Source organism: Hemiscyllium ocellatum, chromosome 50 (assembly GCF_020745735.1).
Source record: "Hemiscyllium ocellatum isolate sHemOce1 chromosome 50, sHemOce1.pat.X.cur, whole genome shotgun sequence".
In the NCBI taxonomy this organism is placed as follows: domain Eukaryota; kingdom Metazoa; phylum Chordata; class Chondrichthyes; order Orectolobiformes; family Hemiscylliidae; genus Hemiscyllium; species Hemiscyllium ocellatum.
The window spans coordinates 5,990,962-6,009,423 of NC_083450.1; the positions used below are offsets into that span (position 1 = coordinate 5,990,962).

An 18,462-nucleotide genomic window follows, 5' to 3' on the forward strand; every position below is an offset into this window, starting at 1 on the left:
GTCGGATCTCTGGCTTTTACGGACACACACTGGTTTCGGGATTAACACTGGGCCGCAAACTGCAGGCGTTAGCTAGGCCCAGTTGCAGGCTCTTGAGTAAATCCAGTCAGAGGGGGGGTGGACGCTGCTGGAGGGGCCAGCATTTATTACCCTGTCCCTCATTGCCCCAGGGGGCAGTTAAGCATCAACCGCATTGCTGTGGGTCTGGAGTTACGTGTAGTCCATTCTGGGTAAGGGATGATAGCTTCCTTCCCTAAAGGACTATTTCCCCACAATCGATTCACGGTCATTAGATTCTTAACTCTACATTTTTTTTTTATTGAATTCAAATCAAGTCACTGGTTGGTATGAGATTCAAAGCCAGAACATGACATTTGACAGCGAGAACATCTCTATGGTATGGGCTTAAAATTCCCGCCCACCCTCACCCAACCCCTCTGGCAGCTCAGTGCCCCCTTGGCCCCCACCTGTATAGTGCTTTCTGGACGGGAGAGTGGGTCTCAGACAGACACACAACCCTGACCAGAGAGCAGCGGGTGGTGCGTAATCACGACAGGCCGCAAGAGCTCAACCCAAAGTGAATGGTGTTGACTTCATTGCACGGTGAAGGACTTCTGGAACTTCAGGGGAGCGCGCAGAAGCTGCGGAACATGATGATGTTGAGCACGGTGCAGCGCGTGTTCAGAGAGACAGAACGCTACTCGGTTGCCAACAGAAGCAAGAAGACGGTCAGCAAATTGTCTATGCGCTATCGACGTGTATCCGATGTCCACTGCGGCTGCTGGCTCTGCAATCTCTCACGTCCCGTGACACACACACACACACACACACACAAAGTGCTCAGAGTCATGGACAGACACACACACACAGTCACAAATGGACAGACACACACACACACACACACACACACACACACAGCACCAGTCCAACAGTGGTCTCTTTCTGCTTCTCCCATGATGCTCCTCTTCCAAGCCACCTCCTGCTGTCTGTGCAGCTCAGCGGCTGGAGAAAAATCCCTTCAGTAATTTATCCAGGAAGGACAGGGAGTCACCGAATTGCCGCAGCTCGCTCGAGGTGCCCTGTCCTGCTCGCTGCTCCCAGTGCTCTGTGAACCTCTGCCGGTCACCTGTGTGAGGGAAACACACACAGACAGGAAACAGTTAATGGCAGCCAGCGCAAAGCAGAGGGCTGCAGCTGATAGGCAAGGGGGAGGTCATCCCCACATCTTCTGCCAGCCATGCGGAGAGGCACAGCCATACCTCAAACACGGGCACAATGCCACACACAAGCACACAGCCGAGCACATACTGATGCAGACACGATAAACCCACAGAGTATAGAAACGCACAGACACAGATGTGGAGTATACAAGAAAACAAACATCTAGCAGCGTACACCCCCACTGCGGGCACACACCCACCATAGGCACACAGACACCGCCCAGCGCACGCCCAGCCACCAGAGCCAGGCAGACAGGTGCCAGCGTGCACACCCACACCCGGCCACCACGGGTACATAGATACACCCTGGCGTGTACGTGCACACCCACCACGGGTACACAGACAGACGCCAGAGTGTGCCCACCCACCACAGGCACACCCCAGCGTGTACCCACCCACCACAGGCACACCCCAGCGTGTACCCACCCACCACAGGCACACCCCAGCGTGTACCCACCCACCACAGGCACACCCCAGCGTGTACCCACCCACCACAGACACACCCCAGCGTGTACCCACCCACCACAGACACACCCCAGCGTGTACCCACCCACCACGGGTACACAGACACACCCCAGCGTGTACCCACCCACCACGGGTACACAGACACACCCCAGAGTGTACACACATACTCATCATGGGCACACAGACACACCCCAGCATACGGGTCCAAGGGCAGACTGACACAGGAGTTCACAACACAAACACGTACAGACGGGAGGATATAGCACAAACTATAGTTGTGGGTGTGTCTGCCGAGCTGGGAAGTTGACTTACAGACATTTTGTCCCGTCTCGGTGATACCTTCAGTGCTTGGAGCCTCCAGTGAAGCGCTGCTGGGCTGCGGTATCTGGAATTTTTGGTTCCCTTCCTGCTTCTCAGGGGGGTCGGTATATCGGGTCTAGACCGATCAGAAGTGAGCCACAACAGTTGACCAGGGCATCACTGTGGGACAGAACAGAACCCCACACACAAAGACAGCGATACTACAAGATTTGAGGATGCCAATGTTGAACTGGGGTGTCCAAAAAGTTAAAAATCACACAACCACCTGAAGAAGGGGCGTCGCTCCGAAAGCTAGTGCTTCCAATCAAACCTGTTGGACTATAACCTGGTGTTGTGTGGTTTTTAACGACAAGATGAAGTGACCACGCTAACCAACAGCACAGACTCCTGGGTCAGTCAGCTCTCCAACAGACAGCTTACAGGCCCAGTAAAGTTGGACTAGCCAAAGGGACTCAACTATAACCAGAGACACACAAAATCAACAGGAATCCTCTGCTCAGAACTAACAAGCTAACCAGAGAGACAGTCAGACAAACCACTGCACCCTTACTAACAAAGAAAAAGGCAAACAAACAACTTTAATAATAATAATTTTTTAAAAAGCCCTAAAATGGACAATAATGTAATGGTGGGGAGACAGTGACGTCTGCAGATGCTGGAGATCGGAGCTGAAAATGTGTTGCTGGAAAAGCGCAGCAGGTCAGGCAGCATCCAAGGAGCAGGAGATTCGACATTTCGGGCATGAGCCCTTCTTCAGGAATGAGGAGAGGGTGCCAGGCAGGCTAAGATAAAAGGTAGGGAGGAGGGACTTGGGGGAGGGGCGTTGGAGATGTGATAGGTGGAAGGAGGTCAAGGTGAGGGTGATAGGCCGGAGTGGGGTGGGGGCGGAGAGGTCAGGAAGAAGATTGCAGGTTAGGAAGGTGGTGCTGAGTTCGAGGAATTTGACTGAGACAAGGTGGGGGGAGGGGAAATGAGGAAACTGGAGAACTCTGAGTTCATCCCTTGTGGTTGGAGGGTTCCCAGGCGGAAGATGAGGCGCTCTTCCTCCAACCGTCGTGTTGTTATGTTCTGGCGATGGAGGAGTCCCAGGACCTGCATGTCCTCGGTGGAGTGGGAGGGAGAGTTCAAGTGTTGAGCCACGGGGTGGTTGGTCCGGAGGTGTTCTCTGAAACGTTCCGCAAGTTGGCGTAATAACGTAATGGCCCATAGTTTTAGGGTCATTAGTCAGAGGGAAAATGGGTCTGGGTGGGTTACTCTTTGGAGGGTCGGTGTGGACTGGTTGGGCCGAAGGGCCTGTTTCCACACTGTAGGGAATCCAATCTAATCATTAATACCAGTGGATAAAGGCATAACGACAGTATTCAGGAGACCTCTGGCAGAGAGAGAGCCACCCCACAGCTAACCGATAGAAGAACCAACACCACCAGGAGTGAGAGACAAACACCGATACCAGAGGACACCCCATGATTTGACAGATTACCCAAGGTACACCACTTTGACCCATCGTGGCACGTCCAGGGACTCCATCACATAAACAGGCAGAAGGACTTCCAACTACAACTCCAACAGCTCATCAGTGGAGCCAAATACTCCATCCAATCATCACAGGAATTCCCTGGACAACAGAAAGAAGGTAAAACGTATACATGGACAAAGCAACGGTCGCATTCGATGGAACAGAAAAGGTTTACCTCGACTCTAGACAAACAGATAATAGCAGACAAAACGGAGCAAAGAACATGTCAGGGAACCGATCAGCAAGGAGTACGTACTCAAAACTGTACGGGACGACACACCCACATATTCAACAACCACACCGATCAACAGACAGCTACGGGCTCACCCATCTCTGGGCTCATAGCTGAAGCAGTAACACAACTAAAACAAACAAACAGTCCTCCCACTAATCCAAGCCAAACGCTGGATCAGAGACGTGGTTACCACTTTTGTCATAACTAAGGGAACAGAGACGGAGAACACACACTAGATTATCAACAGCATGCTCACAGGGATCAGATTTACAAGGGGGGGGGGGGGGGGGGGACCAGCAGCCAATCCCTGGGTGTGATGGTCAAAAGGAACACAAAGGCGTATGCACAATCATGTGGACAGGAAAGCCAGACACGAGAAGCTGCAATAGGACCCTGTCTCAAAGGGCTACAACACGTTGCAGCATTCCCTGCAAAGGAGAAGAACATCACCTCTAACAGGCTTCGCCAAGACTGGATATCCCGCAGATAGACAATACAACAAGGACAAGCCGTGACCCAACACTCGCTACGCTGCCTGAAATAAAGAACGTCTTGGAACTCAGACTCGTGATAACCCCTAAACCCTCAGCCACGTTCAGGCAACAACTCACCAGAACAAAAGACCCTATACCCATCATGTGCAAAACAAACAAAACATTTTGCTCCTTATATCATCTCTCACTATCACCCAAGTTGTAACTTTGTACGCACAGTTTACAAGATTTTACACAAAAACTGCACGAGACACTAGACACCTCGCAATCCGCATCCACGAACACCAACTCGCCACTAAATCGCTATGACCAACACACGCGTATATATACACACACACACACACACGACAAAGACCACAAATTCGACTAGGACAACACAATGATCATAGGACAAGCTAAACAGAGGACAGCCAGAGAATTTCTACAAACATGGCACGCACCCACAGACTCCGTCAATAAACACACTGCGACCCAGACCCGATATACCGACCCCGACAACGAACAACTGGAAGCAGCAGGAAGGGAACCAAATAAATTGCAGACGACAGTCCGGCCACGTTTCACGGGAGGCTCCGAACCACTGAAGGTTTCACCGAGACCGGGAACAAATCAACTTCCCAGCTCGGCAAATACACCCACACCACGGCAACCAGAACCCGAGCTACAAGTCTTTACACAAACTCAGAACTCGCCACAGGCACACACACACACATCCTCACATGTGTGCATTTATAGAAACAAGGACGCGCACAGCCACACACAAGCACACAGCTACATATATGCACACATACACATACAACCATGCACATCAAAATGCATTAACAGCTACACACACACACACATAGAGAGCTACAGGAGTATAAGTCAGGCAGACACACACGACACAGCTAAATATACACACCCCATGCGTGCTCAGCCCCTGGTGTACAATGCAGAATAAGCACATAGTCCCCTGCCCCATACAGACTCAGTGCTGTCGATTAACGGCCCTGGATACCTCTGGAACCAGACAGCTCCACAGTCCCACCACCCCCCCCCTCCCCAACGCCCACCCTGAGCACTCACTGTCATCCATGTTGACCATCTCTTCAGTCCATTCCTCCTTGCCCTGAGCGTCGCGCCGGGTCACTGTGGTGTACGACTGCTTGCCTTGTGCCCGCGTCACCGTGGTCTCCTCGTTGCCTTGGGCGTCCCGGGTCACTCGGCGCTCCTCCACGCTCTGAAGGGGGGGGGGGGGGACACGTTTTAAAGCAACGCATGGTGACAGCAAACCGCGCGCCCGCTCACGCCTCCTCCTGATCGATCCCTCGAAAGCCCCACCTCCCTGTTCTGAATAGGGGGTGGGGGAGTCAACATTTGAACAGGCAACGCCAAGCTGTTCTGGCAGGTAGCCATTTGGCTGCGAGGGGCATCACAAAGTGGCCAACCATACCCCTCCCTCACACTCATGTTTCTTGGGAAGGATCGAAACACGTAAGACAGATTTCCCAGGATGTTTCTGGATATGGAGGGTTTGAGTTATAGAGGGAGGCTGGGACTCCTCTCACTGGAGGTTAGGAGGTTCAGCGGTGACATTATAGAAGTTTATAATGTAACTCGAACCACAGGTAAGAGTTGATGGGAGGGGACTTGTCCCCAGGATAGAGGAGGATTTCAAGCCAAGGGGATACATTTTTAAGATGAGAGGGGAGAGATTTAAAAAAAAAGACCTCAGGAGGTAATTTTTTTTTAAAAACAGAAGGTGGTTCATGTATGGAATGAACTTCCTGAGGAAGTGGTGGACGTGGGTGCAGTTTCAATGTTTAAGGATAAGGATATGAACAGGAAATGTTTGTAGGGATATGGGCCAGGAGCGGGCAGGTGGGACCAGTTTAGTTTGGGATTACGGACCAGCACGGACTGGTTGGGCCAAAGGGCCTGTTGTTAAAATATAGCCAAAGGAGGAAGAACTTAACTCTATTGGAACACTTAATAGATACAGCACCGATTACTAATTAACTGTTCCAATCCAGCAACAGCCGCTTAAATACACCATGTGGCAAAATTGATTGTCTCTCGCACATAATCCAGCAGCTCAGGAAGGGATTGATTTTGGCTGTAGTCGAGAGAGGGACAAGCTTCCACTTCTTCAAAACCCCAACAGCAACTGCCAAAATTAAAATTAAAAATGCTGCTTCTGTCAGAGCTTGACTACACCCGCTCAGGCTGCTTATATTGTTCCAACATTAAAAACCCCCAAGGGTTCACAAGTTATCTTCATCATAGACTGCTTGGTGCCTACCCCACCCCCGTCTCTGTCTAAAACAAACCGGGACAAAACACACCTCCTAAAACCAGATGTAAGAGCTGTAGGCTCCATCTGCTGTCATGCACGGCCTGCCTAAAGTGACAGGCAGTTCCACAGGGCCCTTCCTGGAGTGTGGGTGCAGGTGCGGGCGTGTTACGAGTTCTGTAGAGTTGCGGAATAACAAGACCACTCACCCCGTCAGGGAGGACAACCTTTGACACGGACACACTCTTGAAGTAGGATCCGGTCCTTGGCTCCGAGGGCTTCAGGATCTTATCCAGGCCTTCGGAGTTCACCCTGGAGTCCAGGTCTGCCGAGGAAAGACAGGCTGGGAGTTAGGGACACTCCGCAGCAGCGAGGTGCGGGCAGAAAGAGCAGAAACACAACCAGATCGCAGCTTCCGACAGCATGGCAGCAGGTCAGAGAGCAAGACTCACTGTTTCATTCCTAATCTCGGGGTTGAACCAGGCTACTTATATTTAACCCTGCGCACTGCGGGATAAATACTGGCCACAGGACAGCAGGACCAGGACCTCAGTAACTGTTCCTCAAATGGGGGCTGCAGTGTCTTCAATGTTTATCCTATTAGGCATCACCCTTCCCGACAGCGCCCGCTCCCTCGGCACTGACTCCCCTCCCATCTGCATCTATTCCCTCAACACTGTCCCCCGAAAATTGGGAGATTTATGGTTTAGAGGGGCACTGGAACAAGGGAATTTGTCATTAAGTGGTGTAGAGGCTAGAGATGATGATAGAGATACAGACAGGGTGTAGGGGCTGGAGGTGGTGACGGACACACAGACAGGGTGTAGGGGCTGGAGATGAGGACAGAGATACAGACAGGGTGTAGGGGGTGACGGAGATACAGACAGGGTGTAGGGGGGTGACGGAGATACAGACAGGGTGTAGGGGGTGACGGAGATACAGACAGGGTGTAGGGGGTGACGGAGATACAGACAGGGTGTAGGGGGTGACGGAGATACAGACAGGGTGTAGGGGCTGGAGGTGGTGATGGAGATACAGACAGGATGCAGGGCCTGGAGGGGGTCACGGAGATACAGGCACAGTATAGGAGGCAGGAGGTGGTGACGGAGATACAGACAGGGTGTAGGGGGAGGAGGTGGTGACGGAGATACAGACAGGGTGTAGGGTGTAGGAGGTGGGGACGGAGATACAGACAGGGTGTAGGGGCTGGAGGTGCTGACGGAGATACAGACAGGGTGTAGGGGGCAGGAGATGGGGACGGAGATATAGACAGGGTGTAGGGGCTGACGGAGATACAGACAGGGTGTAGGGGGCAGGAGATGGGGACGGAGATACAGACAGGGTGTAGGGGGCAGGAGATGGGGACGGAGATACAGACAGGGTGTAGGGGGCAGGAGATGGGGACGGAGATACAGACAGGGTGTAGGGGGCAGGAGATGGTGACGGGGATACAGACAGGGTGTAGGGGGCAGGAGATGGTGACGGGGATACAGACAGGGTGTAGGGGGCAGGAGATGGTGACGGGGATACAGACAGGGTGTAGGGGCTGGAGGTGGTGACGGAGATACAGACAGGGTGTAGGGGGCAGGAGATGGTGACGGGGATACAGACAGGGTGTAGGGGCTGGAGGTGGTGACGGAGATACAGACAGGGTGTAGGGGCTGGAGGTGGTGACGGAGATACAGACAGGATGTAGGGGCTGGAGGTGGTGACGGAGATACAGACAGGGTGTGGGGCTGGAGGGGGTGACAGGGATACAGACAGGGGTAGGGGCTGGAGGTGGTGACGGAGATACAGACAGGGTGTGGGGCTGGAGGGGGTGACAGGGATACAGACAGGGGTAGGGGCTGGAGGGGGTGACAGGGATACAGACAGGGGTAGGGGCTGGAGGGGGTGACGGAGATACAGACAGGGGTAGGGGCTGGAGGGGGTGACGGAGATACAGACAGGGTGTAGGGGCTGGAGGTGGTGACGGAGATACAGACAGGGTGTGGGGGCTGGAGGTGGTGACGGAGATACAGACAGGGTGTGGGGGCTGGAGGTGGTGACGGAGATACAGACAGGGTGTGGGGGCTGGAGGTGGTGACGGAGATACAGACAGGGTGTGGGGCTGGAGGGGGTGACAGGGATACAGACAGGGTGTGGGGGCTGGAGGTGGTGACGGAGATACAGACAGGGTGTAGGGGCTGGAGGTGGTGACGGAGATACAGACAGGGTGTAGGGGCTGGCGGTGGTGACGGAGATACAGACAGGGTGTAGGGGCTGGAGGGGGTGACAGGGATACAGACAGGGTGTAGGGGCTGGAGCTGGTGACGGTGATACAGACAGGGTGTAGGGGCTGGAGCTGGTGACGGAGATACAGACAGGGTGTAGGGGCTGGAGGGGGTGACGGAGATACAGACAGGGTGTAGGGGCTGGAGCTGGTGACGGTGATACAGACAGGGTGTAGGGGCTGGAGGGGGTGACGGAGATACAGACAGGGTGTAGGGGCTGGAGGGGGTGACGGAAATACAGACAGGGTGTAGGGGCTGGAGGGGGTGACGGAGATACAGACAGGGTGTAGGGGCTGGAGCTGGTGACGGAGATACAGACAGGGTGTAGGGGCTGGAGGGGGTGACGGAGATACAGACAGGGTGTAGGGGCTGGAGGTGGTGACACGGACAAGGTGGGAGTCATTGGTACTACAGACAACAGGAATAGGGAGGTCAATTTGGAAACAAAGTCGAAAATGTTAAAAAACAAACAACATGCGCTCAACCAGCAAACAGTTCAGTGAAAGCAGTGTGTGGGAGGATGCAGAGGGCTGCGCTTCAGATGAGCCCATCCACGGCCAACACATGGACACATCTAGCCCCCATTTTGCCAGACCCTGGCCGCTCTGCCCTGCACGCCCACCGCCACTCACCATTGTCCTCTTTCGCCGACTCCTCTCGTCTTGACGACTCCCACATCTCCTCAAACTGCAAAAGAAAGTGAGCGTGGTGAGCGGAGTCTCTCCCTCCCTCCCTCTGAAAAACAGCCAGGAAACCTCCCCACGTAACCCCTGACCTTTAGATTAGATTAGATTAGATTAGATTAGATTACTTACAGTGTGGAAACAGGCCCTTCGGCCCAACAAGTCCACACCGACCCGCCGAAGCGCAACCCACCCATACCCCTACATATTACCCTTTACCTAACACTACGGACAATTTAGCATGGCCAATTCACCTGACCCGCACATCTTTGGACTGTGGGAGGAAACCGGAGCACCCGGAGGAAACCCACGCAGACACGGGGAGAACGTGCAAACTCCACACAGTCAGTCGCCTGAGTCGGGAATTGAACCCGGGTCTCAGGCGCTGTGAGGCAGCAGTGCTAACCACTGTGCCACCGTGCCGCCCACATGGCTCTTCAACATGGCTCACCCGGTCTGTCCATCGCGTTCCTAACGCCAGCAGCTGGGCCTAACCAAAGGGTACCTACAGAGACACCATCTCCTCAGGGTCGCACACGCACTGACATTCTTGTAGACAAGGCCTCAGTACGCAGAGCTGGTCAGTCAAATATTCACCATATAACATGTCTTGTCCCAACTGTACAGTGCTTGGCAGACTAAACTTAATAGTCATAGAGTTGTGCAGCACGGAAGCAGACCCTTCAGCCCATCTCGTCTATGCTGACCAGATATCCTAACCTAATCTAGTCCCACTTGCCAGCACTTGGCCCATCTCCCTCCAAACCCTTCCTATTCATGTCCCCACCCAGATGCCTTTTAAATGCTGTCATTGTACCAGCCCCCACCACCTCACTCACAAGCAACCACCCTCTGCCTGAAAACGCTGCCCCTCAGGTCCCTTTTATATCATTCCCCTCTCACCCTAAACCTATGTCCCTCTAGTTGTGGAGTCGCCCACACCAGGGAAAAAGATTTGTCAAGTTCACCCTATCCCATGCCCCTCATGGTTTTATAAACGACTAGAAGGTCACCCCTCAGCCTCCGACGCTCCAGGGAAAACAGCCCCAGCCTGAAAATAGTCATCCAGCACAGAAACAGGCCCTTCGGCCCAACCAGTCCGTGCTGATCATAATCCCAAATTAACCAGTCCCACCTCCCTGCTCCTGGCCCATCTCCCTCCCAACTCTTTCCTACTCATGTATTTATCCAAATGTCTTTTAAACTTTGTAACTCTACCCACACCCACCACTTCCTCAGAAAGTTCATTCCACGCACAAACCACCCTCTGTGTGAAAAAAAGGGAAATCCAACAGGAACTTTCACAAGGGGAATGGGACAAAGAGCCAAAAAGGGAACGCCCTGTTCAGCCTCTCCCTATAGCTCAGACCCTCCCTATAGCTCAGACCCTCCCTATAGCTCAGACCCTCCCTATAGCTCAGACCCTCCCTATAGCTCAGACCCTCCCTATAGCTCAGACCCTCCAACTCCAGCAACATCCTTGTAAATGTTTTCTTGAAAGCTCAAAGGGTTCAAATGGCCATCTTATAGGAGGCAGAGCAGAATTGCACACAATATCCCAAACGTGGCCTAACCAACGTGCTGTACAGTGGCCTGTTTTACTCCCCTTTCAGAGAAGGTTGAGAGGTGACTTCATTGAGACAGAAGATAATCAGAGGGTTAGAGAGGGTGGACAGGGGAGAACCTTTTTCCTTGGATGGTGATGGCTAACACGACAGGACATAGCTTTCAATTGAGGGGTGATAGATAGAGGAAAGATGTTAGAGGTAGGTTATTTATTCAGAGAGCAGTCAGGGTGTGGAAGGCACTGACTGCAACTGTAGTAGACTCGCCAACTTTAAGGGCATTTAAATGGTCATTGGATAGATGTATGGACGAGAATGGAAAGTGCAGGTTAGATGGGCTTCAGACTGGTTCCACAGGTCAGCATCACGTTGTGGGCCGAAGGGCCTGGACTGCGCTGGAATGGTCTAGAGGACACGGCCATTGGAGGCAGTTCAGAGAAATTGTGATCACAATTTGGGCATGGGCGTGGATGTCATAGGCTGGGGTCAGGATTTTTCTACTGCTCCTAGCGGCCCTCACAAGAGGAGGATAGGCCATGTTAAACTGTCCCATAGTGCCCAGGGGTGTGCAGGTTAGGGTGGATTGGCCATGTTAAACTGTCCCATAGTGCCCAGGGGTGTGCAGGTTAGGGTGGATTGGCCATGCTAAATTGTCCCGTAGTGCCCAGGGATGTGCAGGTTGGGGTGGATTAGCCATGCTAAATTGTCCTGTCGTGCCCAGGGATGTGCAGGTTAGGGTGGATTGGCCATGCTAAATTGTCCCGTAGTGCCCAGGGATGTGCAGGTTAGGGTGGATTGGCCATGCTAAATTGTCCTGTCGTGCCCAGGGATGTGCAGGTTAGGGTGGATTGGCCATGCTAAATTGTCCCGTAGTGCCCAGGTTAGGGTGGATTGGCCACGCTAAATTGTCCCATAGTGCCCAGGGATGTGCAGGTTAGGGTGGATTGGCCATGGGAAATTGTCCCATAGTGCTCCAGGGATTCAAACCAGCGAACGGAAACCCCTTGGTGAAGGTGTGTGTGTGTGTGTGTGTGTGTGTGTGTGTGTGTGTGTGTGTGTGTTAGAGATTTGGAAATCCGGCCGATGGGATTCTGACAACTGAGGCAGGAAAGTCGAAGAGTCGGGAACCAAAACGTAAGTCAACGGAGTAAGTTACAGGCTGATCAGGTGGGGCCGAATGGCCTTTCCTGAGCCTGGGGCTGAGGGGGGCGGGAGTGGGCCTTACCACACTGGGTGGATTCCACGGTCTTCTGTAAGGGCTCAGGAGTCCGCCACTCGGCCCCTTGGGGGTGGGTCTATCCCGCCGGTCAGCGTCAGGCTGCTCCCCACTTCCTGCGGCGTGATCCCTGTCCGGCTCCTTCAACATCAAATCCCGGGGGTTCCGCCTGCTCCCTTCCTGCTGGCCTCCTCCGTACGGATGGGGCTCCAGCACCGGGAAATCTGCGTTCGGAAACAGGGGGGGGGGGGGGAGGAAGAGACATCAACGTTACTGCCTTCAGAAACGCCGCACGCTCCATTTTCACTCCCCCTGGTAACGGAGGGAATGACTGAGCGTCACGTAACTGGACTCTGAGCAAACGTATGATCCCAAAGACGGACACGGCTCACCAAATTGTCCGTTGGGCACCTCCCAGCTGCCAATGCCTTTGAAAAGTTCGTCCATCTCACGCAAAAGTCCGGAAAACCCACCATCGAAATGCCGGCCGCCAGGCCCAAAGCCAAAGATATCGCGCTGACGAGCTCCGAAAAACCCATCATCTTCCTCCTCATCCTCATCATCCAGTGTCATTCCCTGGAAAAACCTCTCCCTGTGAGGAAACGCAGAATCCATCAGGACATCTCAGCCGACTTGGTGTTGGCACAAGTCTCTCTGGGACTGGGTCATATTCGATCGTTACTGGAGATGGTAGCAGTCCCACAGTGGGTAAACAGACCCTTCAGCCCAACTCGCCCATGCTGACCAGACATCCCAAATTAATCCAGTCCCATTTGCCACCACTTGACCCATATCCCTCTAAACCCTTAATATAGAATATTGCAGCACAGTAGAGGCCCTTCGGCCCTCGATGTTGCGCCGACCTATCATACCAATCTGAAGCTCATCTAACCTACACTATCCCATGTACGTCCATATGCCTGTCCAATGACGACTTAAATGTACTTCAAGTTGGTGAATCTACTACAGTTGCAGGCAAAACATTCCATCCCCTTACTACTCTCTGAGTAAAGAAACTCCCTCTGACATCTGTCCTATATCTATCACCCCTCACTTTAAAGCTATACCCTCGCGTGCTCACCATCACCATACTTGGAAAAAGGCTCTCCCTGTCCACCCTAACTCTCTGATTATCTAATGTCTCTATTAAGTCACCTCTCAACCTTCTTCTCTCTAACAAAAACAGCCTCAGGTCCCTCAGCCTTTCCTCGTAAGACCTCCCCTCCAGACCAGGCAGCATCCTGGTAAATCTCCTCTGCACCCTTTCCAAAGCTTCCACATCCTTCTTATAATGTGGTGACCAGAACTGTACACAATACTCCCAAGTGTGGCCGTACCAGAGCTTTGTACAGCTGCAGCATAACCTCCTGGTTCCAGAACTCAATCCCTCTATTAATAAAGGCCAAAACACTGTATGCCTTCTTAACAACCCTGTCAATCTGGGTGGCAACTTTCAGGGTTCTGTGTACACCGTGATCTCTCTGCTCATCTACACTACCAAGAATCTTACCATTAGCCCAGTACTTTGTATTCCAGTTACTCTGACCAAAGTGTATCACCCCACACTTGTCCGCATTAAACTCCATTTGCCACCTCTCAGCCCAGCTTTGCAGCTTATCTATGTCTCTCTGTAACCTTCAACATCCTTCGTCACTACCCACAACTCCACCGACCTTAGTGTCGTCCGCAAATTTACTAACCCACCCTTCTACGCCCTCATCCAGGTCGTTTATAAAAATGACGAACAGCAGTGGACCCAACACCGACCCTTGCGGTACACCACTGGTAACTAGACTCCAGGATGAACATATCCCATCAACCACCACCCTCTGTCTTCTTTCAGCAAGCCAATTACTGATCCAAACTGCTATGTATCCCACAATCCCATTCCTTCGCATTTTGTCCAACAGCCTACTGTGGGGAACCTTATCGAAAGCCTTGCTGAAATCCATATACACCACATCAACCGGGTTACTCTCATCTACCTCTTTGGTCACCTTCTCAAAGAACTCAATAAAGGTTTGTGAGGTACGACCTACCCTTCACAAAACCGTGCTGACTATCCCTAATCAAATTATTCTTTTCTAGATGATTATAAATCCTCTCTCTCATAACCTTTTCCAACAACTGAAGTAAGGCTCACTGGTCTATAATTACCAGGGTTGTCTCTACTCCCCTTCTTGAACTGGGGAACCACATTTGCTATCCTCCAGTCTTCTGGCGCTATTCCTGTTCACGTCTCCACCCAGATGCCTTTTGTAAATGCTGTCATTGGACCAGCCTCCACCACTTCCTCCGGCTGCTCATTCCACACACGCACCACCCTCTGGGGGGGAAAAGTTGCCCCTTTTAAATCTTTCCCCTCTCACCTTAAACCTCTGCCCTCTAGTTTCGGGCTCCCCTGCCCTGGGGGAAAAGACCCTTGCCTCTGCACCCTTATTCATACCCCTCGTGATTTTACAAACCACTGCAAGGTCACCCCCTCAGCCTTTGAATTCCAGGGAAAAAGAAAAATCCAGTCTATTCAGCTGTGGAAACGGGACTAGGTTAATTTCAGATATCATGGAGGAGTTGGACCGAAGGGTCTGTTTCTGTGCTGCACAGTTCCATGACTCCACAGCAGGGAAATAGGCCCTTCGGCCCATCTTGCTTATGCCACCCAGTTTCAACAATTAGTCTAGTTCCATTTGCCTGCGTTTGGTCTATATCCCTCCAGATGCAGCCCATCTACGCACCTGTCCAAACATATCTTAAAATGGCAAAATTGTAGTCATCTTCACCGTTCCCTGTTCCAGACACTCACCACCCTCTGTGTGAAAAAAATCCCCCCTCCGGACCCTTTTATACGTCTCCCCTCTCACCTTAAACCTCGTGTTAGACTCCCGTATCCTGGAGACAAGCAGTTGGTGACCAACCTTATCTATGCCTCATGATTTTGTAGACCTCTATAAATGTCATCTCTCAGGCTTCTACGCTCCCAGCCAGCCTGACCTCACCTTCTAACTCAAACCTTCCAGTCCACATGGTATCCCAGCCAATCTTTTCTGCACTCTTTCTAGTTTAATAATATCCTTTGTATGAGCAGAACTCTAGCACACAGTACTCCAAATGTAACCTCACAAATGTCTTGTACAGCTGCAATACCATGTCCCAACTCCAACACTCAGTGTTCTAAACGATGAAAGCAATCACTGCCACTTCTTCACTGGCCTGTCTACCTGTATCTCCACTTTCAAGGAGCTATGAATCTTTACCCTAAGAATGCACTGTTACACTCCACCAGGGCCCTACCACCGACTCTGAAAGTTCTGCTTTGGTCAGCTTTACCAAAATGCAACAACTTGCATTTATCTGAATTAAACGCCACCTGTCATTCCTCAACCCACCGGCCCAGTTGATAAAGCTCTCGCTTTATCGATGTCATAGGGATGTACAGCACAGAACCAGCCCCTTCGGTCCAACCCGTCCATGCTGACCCAGATATCCCAACCCAATCTAGTCCCACCTGCCAGCACCCGGCCCATATCCCTCCAAACCCTTCCTATTCATGTCCCCATCCAGATGCCTCTTAAATGTTGTCATTGTACCAGCTTCCACCACTTCCTCTGGCAGCTCATTCCATACACGCAACACCCTCTGTGTGAAAATGTTGCCCCTTAGGTCTCTTTTATATCTTTCCTCTCTCACCCTAAACCTATGAGGAAAAAGTGAGGTCTGCAGATGCTGGAGATCAGAGCTGAAAATGTGTTGCTGGTTAAAGCACAGCAGGTCAGGCAGCATCCAAGGAACAGGAAATTTGACGTTTCGGGCATAAGCCCTTCATCACCCTAAACCTATGCTCCTCTAGTTCTGGACTCACCCCCCGAGGGAAAAGACCTTGTCTGTTTATCCTATCCGTGCCCCTAACGTTTTTATAAACCTCTATCTAAAAATGATCAAAGGAACTAAAAATGCATTAACTTCAAACAAATGTGACAACTATTAATGCCTATGGGAATCCCAGATAACTACCTTCATTATCTACAATGCTGTCAATCTCCAACATGAAGGGTATTTACAGTAAATTCGGGGGTATTTCAGAGTGCATTGCCCTGTTCTGGCTGGAAGGGGAGCAGTACAGAGGCTTTTAAGATGTATATCAGGGATATTTAGAGCACATTTGCACTATTTACCCACATTCTCACCCCACTACTGCCACCTCGCTCTGGCACACATTATACACATGCACATGAGATTTAAGGGTACACAGGATAGTCCTGATGAAGGGCTTATGCCCAAATCATCGACTCTCCTGCTCCTCGGATGCTGCCTGACCTGCTGCGCTTTTCCAGCACTTCATTTCGACTGATCTCCACCATCTGCAGGCCTCACTTTGACTCTGGGGCACATCGGGTACGCCTGGCTACCTCGGGGATATTTAAGGGTACACCGGGCTACCTCGGGGATATTTAAGGGTACACCTGTCAACCTCGGGGATATTTAAGGGCGCACCGGGCTACCTCGGGGATATTTAAGGGCGCACCGGGCTACCTCGGGGATATTTAAGGGCGCACCGGGCTACCTCGGGGATATTTAAGGGTACAGCTGGGTACTTTAGGGATATTTAAGGGTATATTTGGGTACTTTAGGGATATGTAAGGGTATATTTGGTTACTTTAGGGATATGTAAGGGTATATTTGGTAACCTTGGGGATATTTAAGGGTATATTTGGTTACTTTAGGGATATGTAAGGGTATATTTGGTAACCTTGGGGATATTTAAGGGTATAGTTGGGTACTTTAGGGATATGTAAGGGTATATTTGGTTACTTTAGGGATATTTAAGGGTATATTTGGGTACTTTAGGGATATTTAAGGGTATATTTGGGTACTTTAGGGATATTTAAGGGTATAGTTGGGTACTTTAGGGATATTTAAGGGTATAGTTGGGTACTTTAGGGATATTTAAGGGTATATTTGGGTACTTTAGGGATATTTAAGGGTATAGTTGGGTATTTTAGGGATATTTAAGGGTATATTTGGTTACTTTAGGGATATTTAAGGGTATATTTGGTTACTTTAGGGATATTTAAGGGTATAGTTGGGTATTTTAGGGATATTTAAGGGTATAGTTGGGTATTTTAGGGATATTTAAGGGTATAGTTGGGTATTTTAGGGATATTTAAGGGTATATTTGGTTACTTTAGGGATATTTAAGGGTATATTTGGTTACTTTAGGGATATTTAAGGGTATAGTTGGGTACTTTAGGGATATTTAAGGGTATATTTGGGTATTTTAGGGATATTTGAGGGGTTTCTCTCCCCGCCCCCCAGTGGGTGCGGGATTACACAGGGGGATCACGGACGTTATTAAAGATGATCTACCGGGTATTAGTTTGAGTATTTACGGTGTATTTGAAGCTGCCTGAACCATCTCTCACCCCCCGCCGCCGCCGCCGCCCCGCTCCGGGAAACCGAAGAAGCCTCGGAACAAACCGAACAAGCTCATGGCGGCGCCGCCGTCCCACCCGACCTCCTGCCGTCAAGTGGATCGCCCGCCCCGACCTCATGCCGTAAAACGGCACTGCGCGGCTGCCGTCAAGTGGAGTGCCCGCCCCTTGATAGAGCGCTGCGCCGCTGCTTTCGACCTCCTGCCGTAAGCTGGATCGAGCAGCGGCCCACCTGCGACCTCCCGCCGTAAAGTGGACACTCAACCTCTTGCCGTAAAGATAAACATCGCACGACACCAACATGTCTATGTGGTGTCAATAAGTCACAGTGCAGGGTTCCTGCAAGGAACTAGAGGGGCAGGATGCATAGGACACAGAATTTATAGCAATAACTGATGCAATGTTTTGCATAAACTTACATAGTTGTTAAATCTTTAATCACTTGGAATGGGTTTCACTTAATTAATATATAAGTCCCAGAACTTCTTTCAAGTCAGGTGGGACTATATTGGGTTTGGGATGGACCAAAGGTGCTATACGTCCCTCTGAGTCTAAGGCACATTCCTGAGATAACTTAAAGTTTTCTATTTTAAAATAAAATCTCAGCTCAGACAGTGCATTAAAAGGTGTGAGGTTAGAGTCTGTCTGTCTTCCAACCTTGGGCCAGACACGTTCTGTTTCCAAAATAGGAATTTATGAAATGTCACATGCACTGACTGCTACAGATTGTGTGCGCTTTTTGGTCAAAATAGAATGTATCCACAAATACAAAT

The 18,462-nt window shown here is 51.2% G+C and overlaps 1 protein-coding gene across 2 annotated transcripts; it reads right to left on the reverse strand.

Annotated features, from left to right (window-relative positions):
• Nucleotides 1-294: 294 nt before the first annotated feature.
• Nucleotides 295-17,775, reverse strand: hax1 (HCLS1 associated protein X-1). Of its 2 annotated transcripts, none has more exons than XM_060820668.1 (7): nucleotides 17,681-17,775; nucleotides 12,653-12,852; nucleotides 12,270-12,484; nucleotides 9,429-9,483; nucleotides 6,733-6,848; nucleotides 5,317-5,470; nucleotides 295-1,126 (listed from the first exon to the last, which is right to left on the reverse strand). In XM_060820668.1, the coding sequence occupies exons 1-7, from the start codon at nucleotides 17,746-17,748 to the stop codon at nucleotides 996-998; spliced, it is 939 nt and encodes a 312-aa protein (XP_060676651.1). In that variant the 5' UTR covers nucleotides 17,749-17,775; the 3' UTR covers nucleotides 295-995. The 2 variants fall into 2 exon arrangements, with proteins under 2 accessions (XP_060676651.1, XP_060676652.1); XM_060820669.1 differs by having other exon boundaries at nucleotides 17,648-17,766.
• Nucleotides 17,776-18,462: the final 687 nt, after the last annotated feature.